Here is a 20488-nt window from a genome sequence, read left to right as displayed (position 1 = left end):
AATCCTACGCACCAATCCTTTGACTCTGCCTGTGCTACTTCTGCGTGACGTTTCTCGTCGTTTTACGTGTGGCGACAGCGATCTTTCTTCAGCGAAAAGTTACATAGTCTTGCTTTAAATTGATGAAATACAGTGAAGCCCTGGGTGGCCCGAATACCTTTTTTTTTTTTTCTTCCACCTCACAGGTTGGGGCTGGGTAACACTGTTAGTCACAGAAACTTGTGATGTGGTTGCTCCTTCAATAAACACAGAAGATTTTCTTCCCCCTCAGATAGGAAATACTGCACGGGGTCAGCTGCTACTGTTGTAGGCTGAGTAATGAGAGTTTTCCTGACAGTTATTCAACTGTCAGTAGACTTCCAGTCATCTATCTTAGCAAGACTCCAGCACACAGCCACATAATGTCAGACAACACATTTATTTGTTTTCAGCAAGGTTTTTTTTTTTTTTATCATCACGAAGGCATATACTATTTTCTCTGTATATTACTTGTTTAGAGATATATATATATATATATATATATATATATATAATATATATATATATATATATATATTATATATATATATAATATTTCTATAGAAACAAAAATAAGCGTACATTTTTGCTGAATAAGATTGAAGAATATCAGCAGAGGGCAATGTAAACCATGGTCCATCTAAAACAGGTGAAAGGTGCGATAGCTCGCCCTTTCCCAACTCACCCACAGTAACAGATTTGCATAGGCAAAAATGGGTTTAGCCCTTAGACAGTGGATTCCTGAATTCTTTATAGAGATGCAAAATCTACTTCAGCTCAATACAATTAAAAATAAACATACATACAAACAAACCAAAACAAAAAAAAAAAAAAAAATGTTGATTAGGCCAAGCTCTCTTTAACCCCCTCTGGTCATATACATAGTCATTTTCTGTGCACATTTTTGTTTACAGTGTTAGGCTTCAAGTAGATCTAAAAACAACTTGTACATTGACAACTAGATGTGAAATAAATTAACCAACATGAGAGGTAGTGAAAAGCCTACAGAGACGTTTGTCGTTTTCTCTCTTTTTTTTTTTTTTTTATTTACTTCTTTTTTTTTTTTTAATACAAAGGAAAAAAAAAAACGTGTCAGTAAGGCTAAAGCTTCGCAAACCTCCTCCATCCCGTCAGGACACTTCAGCTCTCAACCTTTGTTTCAGTCAATAAAACTACAGCCGCGTTTCAAAAAGACCCGCTCACTCACTTGGAACCCGCGGAGATTTAAAAGACAAAAATCGAAACTCTGCGATGACACTACATCACTTCACATCATCGTCATTGCTTGTGAAAATTATTAAAAAACAAACAACTCTGTACTTAACCCCCCCCCTCCCCTCCCCCCTCCCTCCCTCCCTCCCTCCTCCCGCCCGCCACACTGCGTGAAAGTCACAATAAATTAAGAGGAAAGGACGAAAGTGTCTGTCCTCCCTGTAAAACACTCCCCAGTTTTAAACTCAAAGACTTGTCTGTTAGCACTGGGCAGACACGCACGCCAGCTCTCCAAAACCTGCCGGCTGTCAAGCTCCCCGCTGTTTTGCGAGTATTTAATAAAAAGGTACACACATCTCACAATTTATAAATGTAAACTTGGTTTGATTGCACCTTGATTTAATTATCCGGTTCTCGGTGAAAACATTCTGGCGTTAATTTGCGTACCGTGTGGACTTCAGCGACAAGGAAAACACAGCTGTACTGCGCAGAGGGACGGAGGGGGAGGGGGGGGGGATTTTTTTTTTTTTTTTTTTTTTTTTTGTCTGCGAGGGGGCTCCGCGAGTGACGGGCGTTCTCCGCCGAGTCGAAGAGCTCCGGAGTTGGTCCGGACGCGACGTGGAAAATTCTTTGCGTTTCCTGGGAAAGAAACGAGCGGAAAGCTCTCCAGAACCGGTTCGATTACTCCGCATCCCTCCGCTTCTGATCAGCTGGGCGCGCGCAACGCGCAGCTCGTCGTTGAAGCGGTCGAGCATCGTCAATCGAGCCCTTTGTGGATAATAATGCAGTCTGCGTGTGAGTACTGTATTGCCAAAAGGTTAGCTGGAGTAAATATGAATAATTGTTGATCGTTATTGATTTACAACTAAATAAAAGCACAAATCGACAGCTCGTGCGGCGATGTGACGGCTGAGCTGGCGGTTTCATCTGCAGTGAGTTAGCATTTTGAACATCGCAAGTGAAAAATAAATCTGGAGGAAAGGACCCGGACTTCTGTTTTGAAAAAGATCAAACTGAATTATCCGTTTCCTTGTTTATTTCCTCGAGGAAAACTTGCGAGCGCCAACTGGAGATAGCCAATTTCTCAAACAACCCTACGTCGGCATTTTCATATCCCGAAGGTCTCGCGGATAGAAATGTCTAACTTTCTGACAATTCAAAACCAATCCAGCACGGTGAGACGCGGTCTCAAATCGACTCCGAGCTGTCATCACCGACCGCATCCAATCGCACTTCAGTAGCCTGCCAAAACACCCTGCGCCATCCGATCTTAAAATTTGATTTCGACCGAGCTTGGCACGTGAACTTCAGGTAGTCAAATGAGGCGGCAACACGGGCCGCCTACGTTTACCGGTGAGGAATGGCACCGTTGACGTTGACACTTTTAAGACTGCACGAACGACCAACCAAACCGGGAGGTCAAGCTGTGCATCAAATGACAAGATGAACGTACTTGGAGGCTCAGTTAATTAAAAAAAAAAAAAAAAAGAAGCATATACTGCACTCATGCACTTTCTACTGCACATCAACAGGCCAGGAACGAAGTTCAAATGTTCACATCGTTAAAAAAAAAAAAAAAAAAAAAAAAGTCCTTTTATATACTAAAAATGTTAACGGGACATTTGGCAAGAACCCCCTTTGAAACTGTTTTCTGTTAAGTGTGTAACTGTACCGCGCGCACGCACGCACACGCACACACCATCAATGCATGCTGTCAAAGTCAGATTAGAAAAACAAAGCAGAGTGCGTGAGGGCTGGCAGTGGGGTGGAGGATTAGCATGGCTAGCACAACCATGCTAACGGCTTGCCTACAGCATGCTGAAACCTAGTTGGCTTTGTAAAAAAAAAAAAAAAAAAAAAAAAGGCTAGTGTGTAGCAGGACTACTTTTCTTTTTTTTTTTTTTTTTTTGCCCGCCTGGCACGGTAGCACGTTAGCATTATAATACCAACCCTCTTCACTAGCTCTGGTAGAAAAAACAACAACAAAAAAAAAAAAAACCGTGTGTCTTGAACAGGCAGTAGCTGACTGAAGGACTACCACGCGCCGAAATGACCGAGACTACAGCTTGGCGACAAGTCACATCGAATATCTTTTCACAGCATCTTTGACATCATGTTTGGCACCCGACTAACACATCCGCTCGCACTGGACGCCCGGGAACAAAGAACTATCGTGTTTATCTACAGCATCTGAAGCTGAAGCCTTACAGACAGAGGCCAGGGCGCGGTAAACCTCGGCATTACATCGGCGCCCGCGGCGTCTGCTACCGTTTCTGCCAAGCTTTCCGTAATGCTTAATTCGTTGGAAAACACTAAAAAGTAAAATCCTCATTTTCTGCTCAAGAATTTACAACGTAGATGACTATCTGGAGTCAGTTTGGGTCTCTATATTTTCTCCAGCTGTGTCCCCCCCCCCACACACACACACTGTGCACCTGTGCTTGTCAGGCTGTGATGGTCGGAGGGGGAGGGAGGGAGGGAGGGGGAAAAAAGATGGGAGGCAGGGATCATTGGACAAACTGTGGTTGCTTTCCAGAAGAACTCCAGCAGCGCTTGTGCTGCCTTTCCTTACGTGTAAAGGCATTGTGATTTTCTCAGTAGGAGATTTTTTTTTGTTTGTTTACAAGTTCATGAGTAATAATAATAGATGTAGCTGCCCAACCACAATTCTAGCCCTTACTTCTCCCAGTTAAAGAATCCTAAAGAAGGAAAGTGCTTGGACGGACGGACGGACGGACGGGCGCTGCTGCCTGTGCTGCAGACGCCTTCAAATCTCCTCAATAAAAAACTGCGGTAAGCTCAAAATCGTGAAAAAGTGTACTTTTTTTTTTTTTTTCTTTCTTTCTTTCCCTTCACTGAACACAGACAGCCCGACAGAGAGACGACCTCCCCGCCTTAATAACTCCCGATATTCAAAAAAAACCAAAAACGGTTGCAGTCCGCGGCTTAAATCGTCAAGCTACTGTCGAGAGAGAGTTGCATGCGGAGCCATTACTGGTTAAAATGGGCAGAGACGCCCCCAACTCCCACCAAACAACTGGGCGTCATGTTTGGACAGTGAAGAAATTAAAAGCAGAACAGAATTCAGCACATCTGAGGAATTTGGGCAGACGTAGAAAAACAAGAAATAAAATGTGAACGAGAATGAGTAAAGACAGAGAATATTAAAGTGAGGGTAAAAATCATGAGGTCTAAATATTACAGTACAGGAACAGTGGGCTTGTCCTTTGTGTCTCTCTCTCTCTCTCTTTCTGTCCCCACCGCCTGAGGAGTCCTTGTCCACAGTTAACCAACATCCGGCCATTAGGTCGGCCGTTTTCAACCGACAGCTGACACGTGGGTCGGCCAGTCACCCGAAACAAACAGCACAAATTGCTATTAAAACAATCACTGGCCAGCATTAATGGTCTCAAACTGACCAATAACCAACCAGCAAAGGCCGACCTGGCTCCAGTGGAGAACTGGATACAAATTGCTTAAAAAATATAAATAAAAAAACCAACCAGCTATCTCGGATGTCATTCAGTCTTTTCAATCAAAAAAGAGGGAGAGATTTTTCAAACCCGACTTCTGGCACCATAGTAGTATTTGAAGTTTAAGTAGTAGTCTTGTTGGCGTACGATGGCAATGACGGAGGGTGGCGGGGCCTAGGGGTCGAGGCAGGTGCGCCTCCTGTTGGCCAGGAGGTCTCTGTAAACGGAGGAGTTGAGGAAACGGGGGAAGGAGTCGCGGTGCATCAGGGTGTAGATCTGGAGCTGGGCCTCCTCGTACATCACGTTGCTGGGCTCCGCCAGGCTCAGGTTTATTCCTTCTCTTACCCGCGAGTCTAGACTCACCTAGACGAAGTGAACAAAAGTCATTTAGTAACTGGTGTGTTCGTGGCTTTATCGAGACATGACACAAGAGTCCACAGGAAGATGTGCAGAACATTTGATTTAGGGATGTCCCAAGAGAATCAGTATCAGGGTCAACGGAGGCATTTTTAACTGATCGGTATCGCTGACCTACATTTAACCCAATTCATTGTTGTTCGTCAGCTGTCGTGCAGGTGTCATAAACCGAGAGTACAATTTGTGGCGGGATGTAAATTCTGAGATAAAAATGCATGCAGAAACAGCACAACAGCCTCCTGTCTGCAATACGAGCATTTGGCAAGACGGTAGTAACAGAGCTGCGATCAACCACATACAATGGATGAATTTGAATAGTTTCAATGACGTATAAGGGTGAACCAGGCAGCTGGACAAGTCTCTGATTGGCACTTTGTTTAAAAAACAAAAAAAACAAAAAACAAAAAACAACATCGTCATTCTGAACAAGACCAAGAATCTACAGCTATAGAAGAAAAGTCAGAAGAGTGTCTGTAGAATTAATCCGCTGGGGACAATAAACATCCGCACCAAATTTCGCAGCAATTCATCAAGGAGTTGCTGAGATACGTCAGTCTGGACCAAAGACCGACTCGACAGCCCCGCTGCTCGCATGCTACTGCGAAAGGTTCTTGATTTCACGTTTCAACTTTCAAGATCCATTTCTGTGCGGCTCACCTCTTTGGGCGATAATATGGACACGTAATCTTCGTATATGATCCTGGCCTTCTCATCCACCACCGAGGGATTCGTCTCCTTTTTCAACTCTTCACAGGCCAGCCAGAACAGCAGGTTGTCCTCGCTGTACTCGGAGCGCAGGAACTCCCGGAAGACCTCCCGGCCCTCCAACGAGCACAGCATCATCTCAAAGCTCCGCGCCCACGATAGCAACTCTTCGAGACTGGGGTGTCTACAAGTGAACACACACACACACACACACCGTGGCGTGAGATTAACAGAGGCACACCAGCACAATCACGCCGACAGGCAACGCTGGAGGGACGACGGCTGTACTTACTGTTCTTCAGCAGCTTCAATACTGTCCATCTTGGTGCAGGTCTGTCGTTCGCTCCTCTCAATCCTGTCGTCATTCCTGGAGGAGAGACTGGAAATGATTACGCTTGCCAAAACAAAAGCCCGGTCATGTTTCCGTCAGTTAAAACGGATCTGATTTGAGTTACTATAAGATCAACGTGTAGATAAGAGGGTTCAAGTTACATCTGAATACGTTTCGGTCCACTTTACCAGCTGCCAAAATACCCCATTGAACTCTGTTAAACCTTTATAATGTGCAGCGTCATGAGCAGGTGAATCATGCAGCTGAACGGGCGCATAGACGGCAGCCGGGCGTTTCAAATCAATTCTATCTAAACTGACAGCATGCACCAGCAACTGTCAGTGAGCATAGCACCTCTGGGTCAATAAACACTTTCTACATTTCAGTTTCCCAGCATCTGAAACGGTCTCAACCTTCCTCCATGAAGATTTCGTAACTTCACTCTCCACAGATATAATTCAAAACACTACAGGGCGAAACACAAGACGCCACCCGAAACCATTAAACGAAACCTGTGATGCAGTTCGCTTTGTGCACTGCTGTTCAGCAGTAGATTGGTCTTTCATGCAGGCCCGCATTAAGCTAAATTTGTGCTGTGCAGCCGCTTCGTGTGGAAGCGAATAGATGAGGGAGATATGTGGTTTAAATATAGGGCCGGGACTGAGCATCAGCAGATAAAGAAAGGCCCCACAATCCTGACGATCAGAAACGCCGCGCAGAGAAATGCATTCACAGATATCCTTGGAGAGGTTACAGCAAGAAGTACACGAGCATATAACCCCTTCATATTTTAGACTATGACGTACGACGCGTATACTAGTAAAGCTGAAGATCTTGCTCTCAAACTTATTTCATCTTCAAAATGTTTGTACAGGTATAAGTTCTACTTTTCCATGTTAGAGCCTTGAGACTACTGATTCTTCTTTGATTAGATTTACTGACTTTACAGGTGAAGTTTAGTCGGCTTGTTACGAAGACTAATACTGTGAAAATTTGTTGCATAATTATGTCTTTCAATAGCTAAAATTGCCACCCGATTACCTTCATTGATTATGTGATCAATATATTTAATAACAGCTTCTCATTAATCTGTTGTAGGAAATTATTGCTCAAGAAAATAGCGGGCAGATAAATCAATAATAAAAGCCGCCGTTAGTGTTAAGTTTTACTCCGTTCAAGTCTTTCAGCTGTTAATCGCAGTGGGGTGAAACAATAAGGCTTCAGTTAAAGTCTTTATGCAAACACTCCAAACACACACGGCAGCCTCTCTGTCTATCGTAGCTCAGTCACACTCGCCCGAGTCCACAATGCAACACACACTGAGCTGTCTATTTTTGTCCCACCATGGAAGATCTTTCCTTCCTCTTGCTGTCTCTTGTCAAAGTCCCCATTGTGCGGCAGTAATGGGCTAAGCTAGCCACAGCCCCCCCAGCGCACTCACAATACAGCTAAATATACAGGCTGTTCTTCACAGCTGTTTTGCATGTGATGTGTGGATGGAAATAGAAGGAACCCCAACCAGATAAGGGCCTTGGGAGGGGCGGGGAACAAAATGTAAAATGGGCTGTGACCCGTTGGTACTTTTGCACACGCTCACTCCCAAGTCCTAAGACTTCACCGCAGCGTCAGACATGGAGATCTCCGATACACACACCACATCTCTTCAACTTGACTTGGCATGATAGTAAAAAAAAAAAAAAAAAAAAAAAAAGAAGAAAACTGACAAAGACGGCATTCAGCGATTTACATGTAGCTCGTACAAAAGTCTTAACTGTGTCACATAAGCCGGACAAAGTATCCTTTCCAGCCTTAAACACTAAAATAAATAAACATCTAGGGCACCGAGGACAATTTTCCAGGCTCTTTCTGGAGATCCGACACCAGCATCTGACTGAGAAACACACAGCGGAGTCACAGTCCACAAGCTGCCACCACTTCAGATGAAGTGGTGTGAAAGAAGCAGCGCATTCACCATTCACTGCCTGTAAACAATGTTTCATTCACTCCTCTCTCCCGGCCACAGTGGAGCCACAGCAGAGGCAGCTGTGGGAGTTACATACCGGCTCCTGGTTTTGGTGCCTTGCTCAGGGGCGATGTGGTGCGGCGAGGTCTTTGCGCGAGTCTCTGACCTGCAGTCTCTACGCGTTGGGATGCCGGCGCGCGCTCTTTAATTTGAGGCCGTTTAAATGCGCTTCAGAAGAAGGTAGAAATTAAAGCCGCAGCAAATTCTCATTTCAATATCAACTCATATTTCCATCATTTTCTTCACTAATTCATTTTTGCTTGTTGAATGTTTCAAAAATGATCCGGGCGCCACTGAATTATTTACCAAAGTTGACATTTTTAAAGGGCTCGTTCAGTTCACATTAATACGGGACAAAACAAAAAGCAGCAAATATTCCTATTTTGAGAATTTTTGATCTTTTTGTTGAAAGAATAATTACCAAAACTGTCCATTTATTTTTTTTTGTCAACCTACTAGTTGGTTCTTTCAGTTCTGGTATTAATTGTAGTCGAGCTGCCACGGCCTTGCCTTTGATACCATCTCATCTCATCTGCTGTGTGTGTGTGTGTGTGTGTGTGTGTGTGTGTGTGTGTGTGTGTGTGTGTGTGTGTGTGTGTGTGTGTGTGTGTGTGTGTCTGTGGCCGCATGGTGCTGTGGGAAGGGGACTGGCCATCGCTGAACTTAAGACACTGGGGTTGAATCCCATCTCTTAACAAACACATTTTTTACAGTTTCTTTTCATTCCTCCACAAAAGCCCAAAAGACTGCTGCTTTAAATGAAAGTCCGTGTGCATGTCGCTTTTGTGGCTGTGGTAAAAAAAAATAAACAACCAACTATTACACAAAAACACCCGCTCATCATAATTACCTATTAGATGTCTCTTTGACCAAATCAGATTTTGACGTGCACTATTTTGACTCTTAGCAACAGAGACCCTTGAAATGCTTCATAAAGTCTACGGGGGACGAATCAATGAGCCGGGCGAGGTATTTTGAGTGACCTTCGCGTTTCAGATGGGAAGAACGTTACTGTCCAAGGCCGAAACAACGGCATGCAGTCAGAAGCGCTACCAGGTGAGTTTTCTTTGGTATTCACCGTTAATTCGTCCCGCCCCCGTCCCCCCGGGGTCAGACCGTCAACACCGAGTTCCACTGTGACATTCTGAGGCGTCTGAGGGAAACCATTGGGTGCAAACAACCTAAATGGTGCGACGGCACTTGGATTTACAAACGTGACAAACGCACGAGTTTCTTACCAGCAACAACATAAACGTCCCTCTCCACCACCCCTACTCACTGAACAGGAGACTCCCTGCAACTTCTCTCGGTTCCCCAAAACTTCGACACAAAATTTGATGCGGCTCTCTGCTGAAGTTTCAGATGCATGGAGAAATCGCAGATACGCACGGACCGACGGTCACCAAAAAAAACAACAACGTGCGACTCGGGTGCTGTTTTCAATGAAGTGATGAGACAAAGGTCAGAGCTTCCCCCCCCTGCTGCGTGCACGTCACGATGCTGCGCACCGTTCGCATGCAACAGGAGCCGTCTCGGAACCGCCCGTAGTAGTACCACTGTGTAGTATGCTAAAGTATAGCGCTTTCTTACCAGAGACACTTGCAGCAGCCGCACCAGCAGAGGCAGCAGGTGTTGGGCCGGGGTTGTCCGGGGGCCTGGGGTGGGGCCTCGATATGAGCCGCCTGCCTTTTTCTCATCTCCACTCCACTCACACTGCGGGGCTTCACGGTGGATACACAAAGAGAATAAACACAGCTAAATACTACGAACAACACCAGAACGGAGAACACGGTTGGAAATTTGGGCTCTGTGTTTTACATTTTTACCTACCAGCAGTACATTATACTAGAGGGAGGGGGGAAAAAAAAAAAAAAAAAAAAAAAAAATCAAAGAAACTTGTGTGATGAGTGAGTGTGCGAGTGCGCATGTGTGTGTGTGTGTGTGTGTGTGTGTGTGTGTGTGTGTGTGTGTGTGTGTGTGTGTGTGTGTGTGTGTGTGTGTGAGAGAGAGTGTGAGAGTGATTGAGAGGGAGCACTCAGGCAGGACAGAGAGGATTCCCTTCCTTGTACGGTACGAGGGTTTCTGGCATGAAGTCAAGTCTTTCACTCATCTTTGACAGACTGTACACATGCATTTCAATGGGTGCACACACAAGAGAGAAAAACAGGATCCACAGATCACATACACAAACAGTCACACATGCACAATAAATACACATTCATGCACGCATACATACATATTAAGCTTTTCAGCTCTTTCTACATGTATCTTCTGTCTGGTTGGTTGCTGCCTCAGAATGTGGAACAACCAGCATCCACAAGCAGGAGATAAAGATTTAAACAGGGATAGATCATACAAATTTAAATAATGTGCTGCATCTTTTTAACAGCGACCCGGTCGTCACGTTGAATTTAATGCTGAAGTCTGACGGACTTGTTTTAAGTGACACCAAAGCATCGTGTCGTTTTCTGCTAACACTTTGATGTTTGTATCTTAAATTTTCTCTTTATAGAGTGAAACATAGATAAAATAATAATTAAAAAAAAAACACTTTAGTCAACAGCAAGTCATCGTAAGCATTTTCAGTTGGTTGACGACTCATCTCAACTTTAAACCTCACTCTCACCATATTTCATTAGGACACTTTTCTACCTAAAAGATCAATAATGTTACTGAATAAAAAGAGAGGACCAATATTGTTCTAAAATGTGAGCAGGGAAAAACTATTTGTTATGATTTCATAAAATATCACTCGGCTACTAAGTTTCAACAAACCTGGGTACAAACCATGCAAGACTTCTTTCTCTGCCATTGCAGTTGTACTTCTCAACCTCGGGTAGCAGAACTGTGCACCAAGAACTACACAGTACCATCTTTTTCTGCCTTAAAGTCATCATGGACAATCCTGAGCTGGTCATCTAAGCCTTTAGAGACAGTTTGACGGTGAACGTACAAGTAGCGTCGCCCTTGTAGGTAGAAGCGGTGAGAAGAAACACTTTACCAACACACCAGTCTTTCATAGTGCTTTAAAACCATTTAGGCTAGTCTAAATAAAAACACCACTCTCTAAGAACTCATTCTGATGCCTGAAACAGTAACATAGAGTCTAGCAGTGCCCTTTATCATCTTCCTCTAATCACGCTTCTCATGAGCTTAACAGGCCGGGAAAACCTGCATCCCACAGTGCAGTATAGGCTGAAACTATACCAGCTCCTTCAACAGCCAAAATCTACACCAGGAAACACTTCAAAGATCAGCTGAGATGAGGACGCCGTATCAGAACAAATTCTTCTTTTGTTACCACAGACTGCACTCCACAGTTTGGGGCATTTCAGCTTTTATTTCACCGAGGGTTGTAGCATGAAAAATGCCCTGATTAATTGCAGTCTTGGTATAACTAAATAGAATTAATGAAACAGAACTCTTACCTGTACAGTCATGGTTCAAATTAAAAGTCTCATTTAAGAACAAAAAAATGTAAAATGAAAATAACTGCGCTTCAGTACCATCAGAGGAGCGCTCGTTCTTTTATGTCCTACTCTGTCACACATGTAGTTATTTTCTACAATGATGACACATGGCAGGGTAAGGACGTACATGATATGCAAATGTTGACGCGTGACCAGCGGATCGGCACGTCAGTTATTCAGCAAATAGGTCGTACCGGTGGGGGAAAAAAAAAAAAAAGGGCAGCTAGATGCAAAACGACAGCGAGGGTACGGCTTTGTTCCAAACCCAGAGAAGGAGGCCGCATTGACAGGACATGCAAATATGGAGTGGAAATACAAACACAATGAGATGACAGGGAACAAAAAGACATAAGGAAAAAGAGAGCGACAACATCTGCCATACATCCAGTGGTTTTGTAAAGTATTCAGATGACCTCCTTCATGTTTCATGTGGAGGGTAACGTAAGATTTAAGCTACCAAAATAAAGGATGTCATCCAATCACTGGCTCTACGTTGAAGACTTCACTTTGCCTCACCATCAAATGTTTCATTTCAAAAATAGCAAGTTGTAGACACGTTTGCAAGTTCAACAGCCTCTCTCAAGTTTGCATACGATCCATAGACTGTATATAAAAGTGGATGTAGTTTTCGGGTCTGAAAAGTTAAACCAATGCAGAAGTGCCTCATAGTGCAAAACCGCCCCCGGCCAGTAGGGGTTCGTTTTATGAGCTTTGCAACATGCAAGCTGCGACTTGAACCGCTGGATCTGTCAGACTAAATCTGACAGAGAACCCTACGGCCACGACACAGTTTGTTGTCTCTCTATGCTGTTCTTTTCTCTCTCTGCTCTCCCCTCAACCCAACCCTCCCTCTGAATCTGGTTCGGTCTGAGGTTTCTTGCTGATTAAAGGAAGTTTTTCCTTACGGCTGTTGCTCATGTAAGAATTTGTTGTAAAGGACCTTACTGTGTTAAGTGCCCTGAAATGACTCATGTTGTGCTTTGGGGCTATATTAATACAAATAAATTGAATTGAATGTACCCGAAACCTGACTGCATCCCAAGCATGTCAGTCAGACCACACACGCCCTCAAACATACCTCTCTTTGAGGCCTAATATGTAATTGTGGAATTATTTTCCGACGGACCACCAGAACACTTAGTGAATGACAGCCCCTAGTGACCATCAGTGGTATTGCACCTTAAGGCACACGGGTATTGACAACAATCATACTGGATGGACGTCAAACTTACCATGAATTAGTGAGTTCCTAAACACAGGTCAGACAAAGCAGTCATGGTGTGAGGTAATAGGTTGCTGGATGAGTGCAGGCTGGTTGACGAGGTGACTGACTGGTGGACTGTCCGAGTGTCTGTTTGGCTGACGGACTGACTGTTGGCGTGCTGGAGAAGCAGGACAAGGCGAGGAGGTTGTTTTCACCACAGGGAAGAGAGGTTACTGCTGTCACCATCCCTGACCGACTGGCACAGAAAGAGACCAGAGAGCTGAGGTGAAATGAAATTACTTCCTTCCCTCGTTTCCTTAATTCACTCGCTCCTGTTGCTTCTCTCGCTGTGGCCTCCTAGGCTTTCTCGGGTCTCGGGGAAAGGGTCATTTATGGACTTCAGTGTACAGGGTGCAGTGAAAGTACAGCATCTGAAAAACACACAGGGCGAAGAAAAACAGGCTTCCCGGTCAGAGAACAGAATCAATTTATACGCAAAGTAACAAAGATTATTATCTTTGGTGAGAAATACATTTTACATAACACAAGCGCACAGTGGCAAATGCTACAGTGAGTTTCGAAAAACGTAATGTCATCTGACCAGATTTATAAAGTGAGATTTATAGCTCCAACAACAGTGTTTAAAAAAAAAATTATATTATTTAAATATTCAACAGTTTAAAACAAACTAATAATAATGTAACAGCCAAATATCACATATTAAAAACATTTTGGATGAGAATCCCATAATATCTTTTCTTTCACCAGAATTGTGATAGAGATACTGTATGTACCGACTTTTCAAACAAAATGCTCTCTAGTGGACTAACTGTGCAGAAGGCACACTGTTTAAGGGCTAAAATAAATTGCTGATTAATCGAGTAGTTGATTGACAAAAACATTATTGTGGACAAAGTCGTCATCAGTTAAATATTAAAGTTATTTCTCCATTTATTTCTGGTAAAAATTTGAAGATTTGGTAGTTTCATATCTTTGGAAATTGGATACATTTAAGTTAATTTAAGACATTTCCATACGCTTTGGAAAACTATCTCCAAACTAAATCAATAGTGAATGTATTTGAAAACTGACACAGTATTAATCAATAATAATAATAATATATTTTTTTTAAATCATCCGAGTACCTCAAACATATTTTCGACACTTCAGCAGCCAAAATCCACACGGATATTGAACTGTGATAAGCAAAGGGATGTGGTCAAAATAAGACGAGAAAACAAAAAACAAAAATCAGGAAATGAACAGAATGCAGAAAACAACGGATCATCAATACATTTAGTTTAAACATTCATCCTGGAAAGTATCCGGCTCATCATTGGAGCTGCTTACGGAAACACTCTTTTACAGTCAGATGCCGTATGCGCTGGATTGTGTCCCTGAAGGAAGCTTCATGGCTGCAGAGCCTCCCTGGTTGCCCTCACGCTGCCTGTTTTTCATACAGGAATTACTGTTCCAACAAAGTGCTTACTCATAACAGCGAGCTTAGAAGTGTTCACATGCTGACCTCAACCCTGGAGACTCTTTATGTTGCGAGCCATCACTAGTCTGTTGCAGCTTAAGACACTCAAATTAGCAAGTTAAAAACACAGAAGAACAACAGATATTCTCTAAATCAACTATTCAAATCTATTACAGCTGCCTCAAACATCCTTGTAGATAGTCGATTTGCAGCCACTTATGTTTGTGTAATGCCCTGTTTGAATTATCCTTCATTTCTGTCTCAACACGCTGCAGCTCATTTCCACCCTGTTGCCGTCGAACGAGACAAACCGCAGCGCGAAGCAAAACCGAGAGTTCACATGTCGTGACCATCCCTCCCCATATGACCCAACACACTGGCTCGGCTCAGCGCTGCACTGCTGTAAAGCTAGTCACTCGGTGAGGGAGAGCACCAGCATCGGATCGTGCCAGTTTAAACTGGTCTGAAAACAAAAGTTTCCCTTGTATATCAAAATGCTATGAAAAATGATTTTGCGTAGCTGTGTGCAAAGATAAGGCTTTTGCATTGTACTTGGGAGATTTTCCGCTGCCTCTTCCCAGGACTGAGACGGCCACGCAGTAACTTTAATAAAGTCCTTCCTAAAATTAAAAAAAGAAGGAAATGATTACAGGATTGGGAAACGTTTACATGAAAGTGGCCAGACGCCTGTCATGCTGATTAATCGATTGGTCAACTGGAGGCAAACTAATCTTTAACTATATTGAAAAGGAATATATCTGTCAAGTTAATTTTAAGCAAGTTATCGAGTCTTTATCAGCTTTAAATCAATGAAAATGTTATTTATTTGGGTTTGTAACGGTTGAACACACAATACAAGATATTTGAAGACTTAAAGCTGGATTTTTTTTTTTTTTTTTACAAATGTCTAACAATGAATTGGCTAAAATGCTGATCAATTAATCGAGACAATAGTTGGCTGGTAATCAGTAACGGAAGTCATTTTTATTTGCAGGCTTAGATTGAACCAGAGAATTATTTTTTTTTTTTTTACTAAAAAGTAGATAATCAAATGGTGTTATTGTTTATTTAAAAATGTAAAAGCAGCTGGGAGCCCACAATACATCACTCAATGCTCACAGGGGTCTTTCAAATGTTGCTTCAAACGTACAAACCGGTGCTGCTTGAAGTGTACTGAACATCCTCCATCCAACCAGCAGATAACATCCATCCACACCATGTTGATAAGACCAGCTGTTATCGTGTTAACCCCACCACCACCACCACCACCACCACCTTGTATGAAGCAGCTTTAATGCGATTAATCAGGAAGTCTCCCAGGATGTAGCTGCAACACAACCTGGACCCTCCTCTGACTCAACACACCCATGGGAGACTGCAGTGTGAGGGTGCTCCCCCCCCCCCAAAAAAAAAAAAAAGTCTCGGCAGATGCAGGGTGCTCTTCAAAGTGAGGAAGTCGTCAGATGGTGGATGCACTGCCGCAAACGCCGGATCTGTTGCATCTGCCCGAAGGCCCGTGCGTATCTCCAGATAAGAAGTAAAGACACTAGCCTCTGCTGGCTAACTGCTCGGCTGGACTTGTGGTTTTTTTTTTTTTAATTTTAATTTTTTTTAATTATTATTATTTGTTGTTGTTGCATGGTTTCTGCTGCAGCTGGCCGAACCATCCGAGCCCGCCGCTGCAGGTCCGTCCAGCCGGGAGAGAGAGAGAGAGGGGGGAGAGAGAGAGAGAGGGGGGGGGGATCCCCTCCCAGCTGACACCACCGAGGGATGATAACGCAATTAGACAAGAGGGCTGCGCAGTGCTAACTGTCGCGCAGACATTTTTTTTTGGTTTGGTTTTTTTCCTCTCTCTCCCCACAAATCAAACACCACCACCCACTTTCTTCTCGCTAGCGTTAGCCGACAACCGGAGACCCGCTATCTGCCGCTGCGAGAGGAGGCGGCGGCGGCGGCGGCAGCCGAGCAACAGCTAGCGCCGTGCTAACGTCGGCTAAGCGCACTAGCGCCAGAAAGAATCGGCGTCTTACCCCTTTTGTGTCGGGCTGTCAGCGTCCGAGGGTGACGGGTGTGAAAACGCGATGTCCCGATGCTCATTTAACGACATCGTACGCGGGGATCCCGCGGTGTAACGTCCATCGCCGCTGTTTTTCTGCCATCCGCCCCACTTCAGCACCGAACGCCGCCGAGCCCCTGGATGCACTGCGCAGGCGCGCTGCCACCGTTGCTCTGTGGCTGCAGTTAGTGAGAAGATGCACTGCCACGCGCGCGCGCGCACACACACGCGCGCACATCGTAAGGAGTGAAGTGAGTGAGTGCACCTAAAGAAAGGCGCTCACAGTAAGTTTGTTGGGAGGGTCACCATTCTTCCAGATGTATCCTCAGGTTACAAACCTGTAAAGAATTAAACTTTCCTATCAGCAATTTCTGTCTGAAATCGTTACTTCAGTCATGTTACAAAAACTTTATTTTTTTTTTTTAAATGTCATATCAAATCAATTAATAGAATCAATACAACAACAAAAAAAAATCGGTGTTTTAATATGCAGTGCAGCTTACTATTACTGATGGCTATTGTTAATGCAATACAGTGATTTTAGACTTTGTGATGCATATATATCTGGTATTCTTACCACATATCGCCAGTCTATGATTAGTGGACGTTTATGAGCAGATGTATACAGCCTCAGGGCTTCTTAATAATTGCATGGTTTCTCCACCTATACAACAGAATAGCTTGCAGAGGACTGCGAATAACTCCAGTCAGTTTGAGACTGTACCTGTGTTTAATCGAAAATGTTATAATGTCATATTGACACTCCACAGATGAAAGCACATTTTCCTTCAGGCATTTTAAACAGGGAATCATTTTATTTGAGGTCAAACAGCAATGACTCTAACTTATTTTTCACAGCTTGCGGGAAGTTGATGTCGAACTCGACGAGAAACAGGGACAGATGAAGGGTGATAATTACACTTATAATTTGAAAATCACAAACAGCTGAGTGCAGTTTCCGCTGACCCATTGACTCATTTATCTCGGCTGTATAGGACCAGAGACCCAGACGACTTAAGTCAAGTTATTCTATAGCTTCTGTCATCTTTTTAATAGTCGTTGCTCAAAGCATTCTTCTTGGTGTCTCTCGGTGATTTACTTTATTTTTTTTATTGGATGTTTCAGTCAATAAATGTCCATCCCCGCAGCATGAAGCACATAATCCAGTGAGACTCAGTAAATATATTTTCCTGATGTTAACACAGGGGGGCACCAAAACTCTGCTCTCTCTCTCTCTCTCTCTCTCTCTCTCTCTCTCTCTCTCACACACACACACACACACACACACACACACACGCCTTTTTTTTTGATGCAGCTGTGTGTCTACTTGTTAACACCCTGTGAACAAAAATGACAACACTAACAATTAGAGGCTCATAGCTCACCCTTTATGTTCCCACAATAAAACACAAGAGCGCATAAAGAAGAAGTATACTGACGTGAGCGCTGCGTGGAAATGTGACTGGAATGGATGCATTTGATTTATCGATTTACTGTCTGGCAGTCACCCATCTTCATGCATCAGTATTTAGATATGAGGAACTGGGACTCTCTAGAGGGAGAATAATGAAAAGAGCATGTCAGGGAGGCCGAGATGGAACATGTGTGTGTTCCTTGACATTGTCGGATCATTAATGAGGATCCAAAGTGCCCTCGATCAACTCCTGTTTTCTTCTCATGCTGGGGACGACTGCCCTGATTTGCATGCGAAAAGGTCAAGATGAGCTACCAAAGCGCCACTCTGCGTCATCATGGCTCTCAAACAGGCGTATAAATTCTCCAGCAGTGAAGAAAGCTAGCAGCGTCAAATAAAGAAATTTCCCCTCGGGGATTAATAAAGTGAAATAAAAAAAAAAAATAACCCAGACAAGTGTGTGTTTAAGACGAACCTGCATGTACAAACGCGTCTGTGAATCTTAATGTCATATGCTCTATGTGTAATGGATTGTAATGAGACGAAACGTGAGTGTGCAAGTTATCTGTGGAGGGATATCAAGGAGCCCGCTGCGCTTCAACAGAGCTGCCTGTCAGACTGCCTTCAGGGCACGGCTGTGTGCAAAAATTTCAGCAACTTTCCAAGGCGGGCAGTTTGACATTCACACCTACATAATGTGGCGACTGTCCGGGCCTGTGAACATGAACAAAGAAGCACATTTTCCAGGTGTGAAAATGAACATCAGTATCACCCGTATTTAAACAATTGTCAAGTCTGCCTCTCTCTGTGATGACCCGCTTTTCACCCCGCCTTCCAGCAGCATGCGTAGCAATGTCTGCAGCACTGTGAAGTTAAGCTAAGGCACAAAGCTGCTCCCGTGCAACTTCACTGGTTGGCAGAGGGAAAACAACAAGGCGGTAACGTTTGCTTCGATTTGCACCTCTTGCTAGATACCGAGTTTCGTTTGTTTGTCTCAGCACTTGTGCGATGACCACGAAGGTGAATCTAACCTCGTCTAATTTCAGTCCGTGTTGGATGAAGCCGCAGGCCAACTTTGCCTTCTACGGACTCATTCAGCCAGCAAGGCTAAAAAAAAAAAAAAAAAGACAATTTGTTTACTTTCAACCAGACTGTAACCTGCAGACCCCAGTAGCATCTCCACTCCAGGACGCACCTGCAGTTTATCTGTCACCCTGTAGTCATCGTGTGCTTTGTGTGATTTATCGAGCTGAGCCCAGACAGCCACCTGGGACTCTTCTGGAGATAATTTGTTTGACTGCTGCATGTATCCTGAGTGTGTTTGTGTGTGTGTGTGTGTGTGTGTGTGTGTGAGGGTCAGCGGGGAGACGAAGAGAGGAAGAGAGGAGCTGAATGACAGATGGACGTTCGTGGCGGGGCAGATGCCGGAGCCGGCAGTCATAGTTATGGTACCTGTCTGAGAGTCTGAGAGTCTCACAGAGAAAGAATGAGGGCTGAATGCACATTTACACAAACATAACAGGCCTGGTAAAACCAATAGCTCAGAACAGGAGAAGAGCGTCTGGCTTCTCCTGTGTGTGTGTGTGTGTGTGTGTGCGCACTCAGGTCACTCTGGGGAAAACAACTTTACCTGGTTGAGTTCATAAACAAGATCAAAGGAGATTTGATTTCGGTCTAGATTAAGAGCTAAGAGATGTAATATATATGATAACACCTGCTATATATTTTTCAAACAGCATTCACAGCACTTTATTTATCTTCAATAACATGTACTTCAATGCTGCTTCAAAAGTTGGACTCTCTTTCAAGCACCTTAACATGGCGACTTGCAGTAGCTGAACGTCTTCTTCGACACTTATTTTCTCATCCTATTCAGTTCGACTTCTTTTACCTCTCAAAACCTAGATTTTTACAAAAAGTGAATGATTCTTCTTAGCGGAACCAGCAGTGTGCTTCTGGGGACTGAAGTGTCAGTCAGTCCACTTTGGTTCTGAACTATCTCAACAACTATAAGATAAATTGCCATTAAATTTTGTGCTGTTTTAATAACTTAGCATCAACATCAGGAAATCAGCAAATGTTAACAAGCTCAACTAAGATGGTGAACGGGGTAAACATTACCTGCTGGACATCAGCATGCACACGTCGTACCCAGCAGACATTTACAGTAGATTTTGACAAGCTGTTAAACACATCCAGTTTGTTAAGACACGCAGGGCCAAATTTACTAAGAAAATGGTGTTTGGGAAAATGGCGGTTCTCAATGGATGTATAACTGCAATCTATGTGTATTTAGCTCCTGATTTACAAGGACAGCAGATCATTTTGCATTCTGCTTCTGAACTGCGAGTGGTAAAAAGGATATTTCTTACTTCCAAAGATTTTCTGCTGCAGAACACCGTGTAATACATGATTGTACCATTAGATCTGTGGGTACTTTGCCAAAGGTTCTGTGGTATGTAATGCATTCAAAATTGCAGGACCTTTCAGCAGAATACAATATGTTTTCCCCGCTGACAACCTCCTCCTTATTTCCTGGATTCCCTTATATGCGTATAAAATAAGGAGAGAGACGTACTTTTCAGACACTCAAACAAATGTAATGCAAACTACAACTTTTGGTGTCTGTTTGACAAAAACAGTGTGTCATATCTGCACCTGAAGGACAGGCACGAACGTCTCAGT

At 43.6% G+C, this 20488-nt stretch overlaps 1 protein-coding gene across 1 annotated transcript; it reads right to left on the bottom strand.

Moving 5' to 3' along the window:
• Window positions 1–3639: 3639 nt before the first annotated feature.
• On the bottom strand, window positions 3640–16523 carry rgs17 (regulator of G protein signaling 17). The gene is made up of 6 exons (XM_069692976.1): window positions 16364–16523; window positions 12882–13284; window positions 9770–9900; window positions 6118–6192; window positions 5778–6009; window positions 3640–5066 (listed from the first exon to the last, which is right to left on the bottom strand). Exons 2-6 carry the CDS (start codon window positions 12882–12884, stop codon window positions 4878–4880), a joined length of 630 nt encoding a protein of 209 aa, XP_069549077.1. The 5' UTR covers window positions 12885–13284; window positions 16364–16523; the 3' UTR covers window positions 3640–4877.
• Between the last annotated feature and the right edge of the window lie 3965 nt (window positions 16524–20488).

Source organism: Brachyistius frenatus, unplaced genomic scaffold (genome assembly GCF_029030835.1).
Source record: "Brachyistius frenatus isolate BFR_SWC_R1_liver_20210118 unplaced genomic scaffold, ASM2903083v1 Contig_13, whole genome shotgun sequence".
NCBI classification, from domain to species: domain Eukaryota; kingdom Metazoa; phylum Chordata; class Actinopteri; family Embiotocidae; genus Brachyistius; species Brachyistius frenatus.
Note: the sequence above shows the minus strand (reverse complement) of the source record. Positions and strands in the feature narration are given on the sequence as shown.

Excerpts from the sequence above, each read along its gene's own strand:
- rgs17 (XM_069692976.1), bottom strand. Across the intron at positions 6,193-9,769 it reads GGCTGCTGCAAGTGTCTCTG|GAATGACGACAGGATTGAGA; the intron begins GTAAGAAAGCGC and ends TCTCTCCTCCAG. Across the intron at positions 6,010-6,117 it reads ATTGAAGCTGCTGAAGAACA|ACACCCCAGTCTCGAAGAGT; the intron begins GTAAGTACAGCC and ends GTTCACTTGTAG.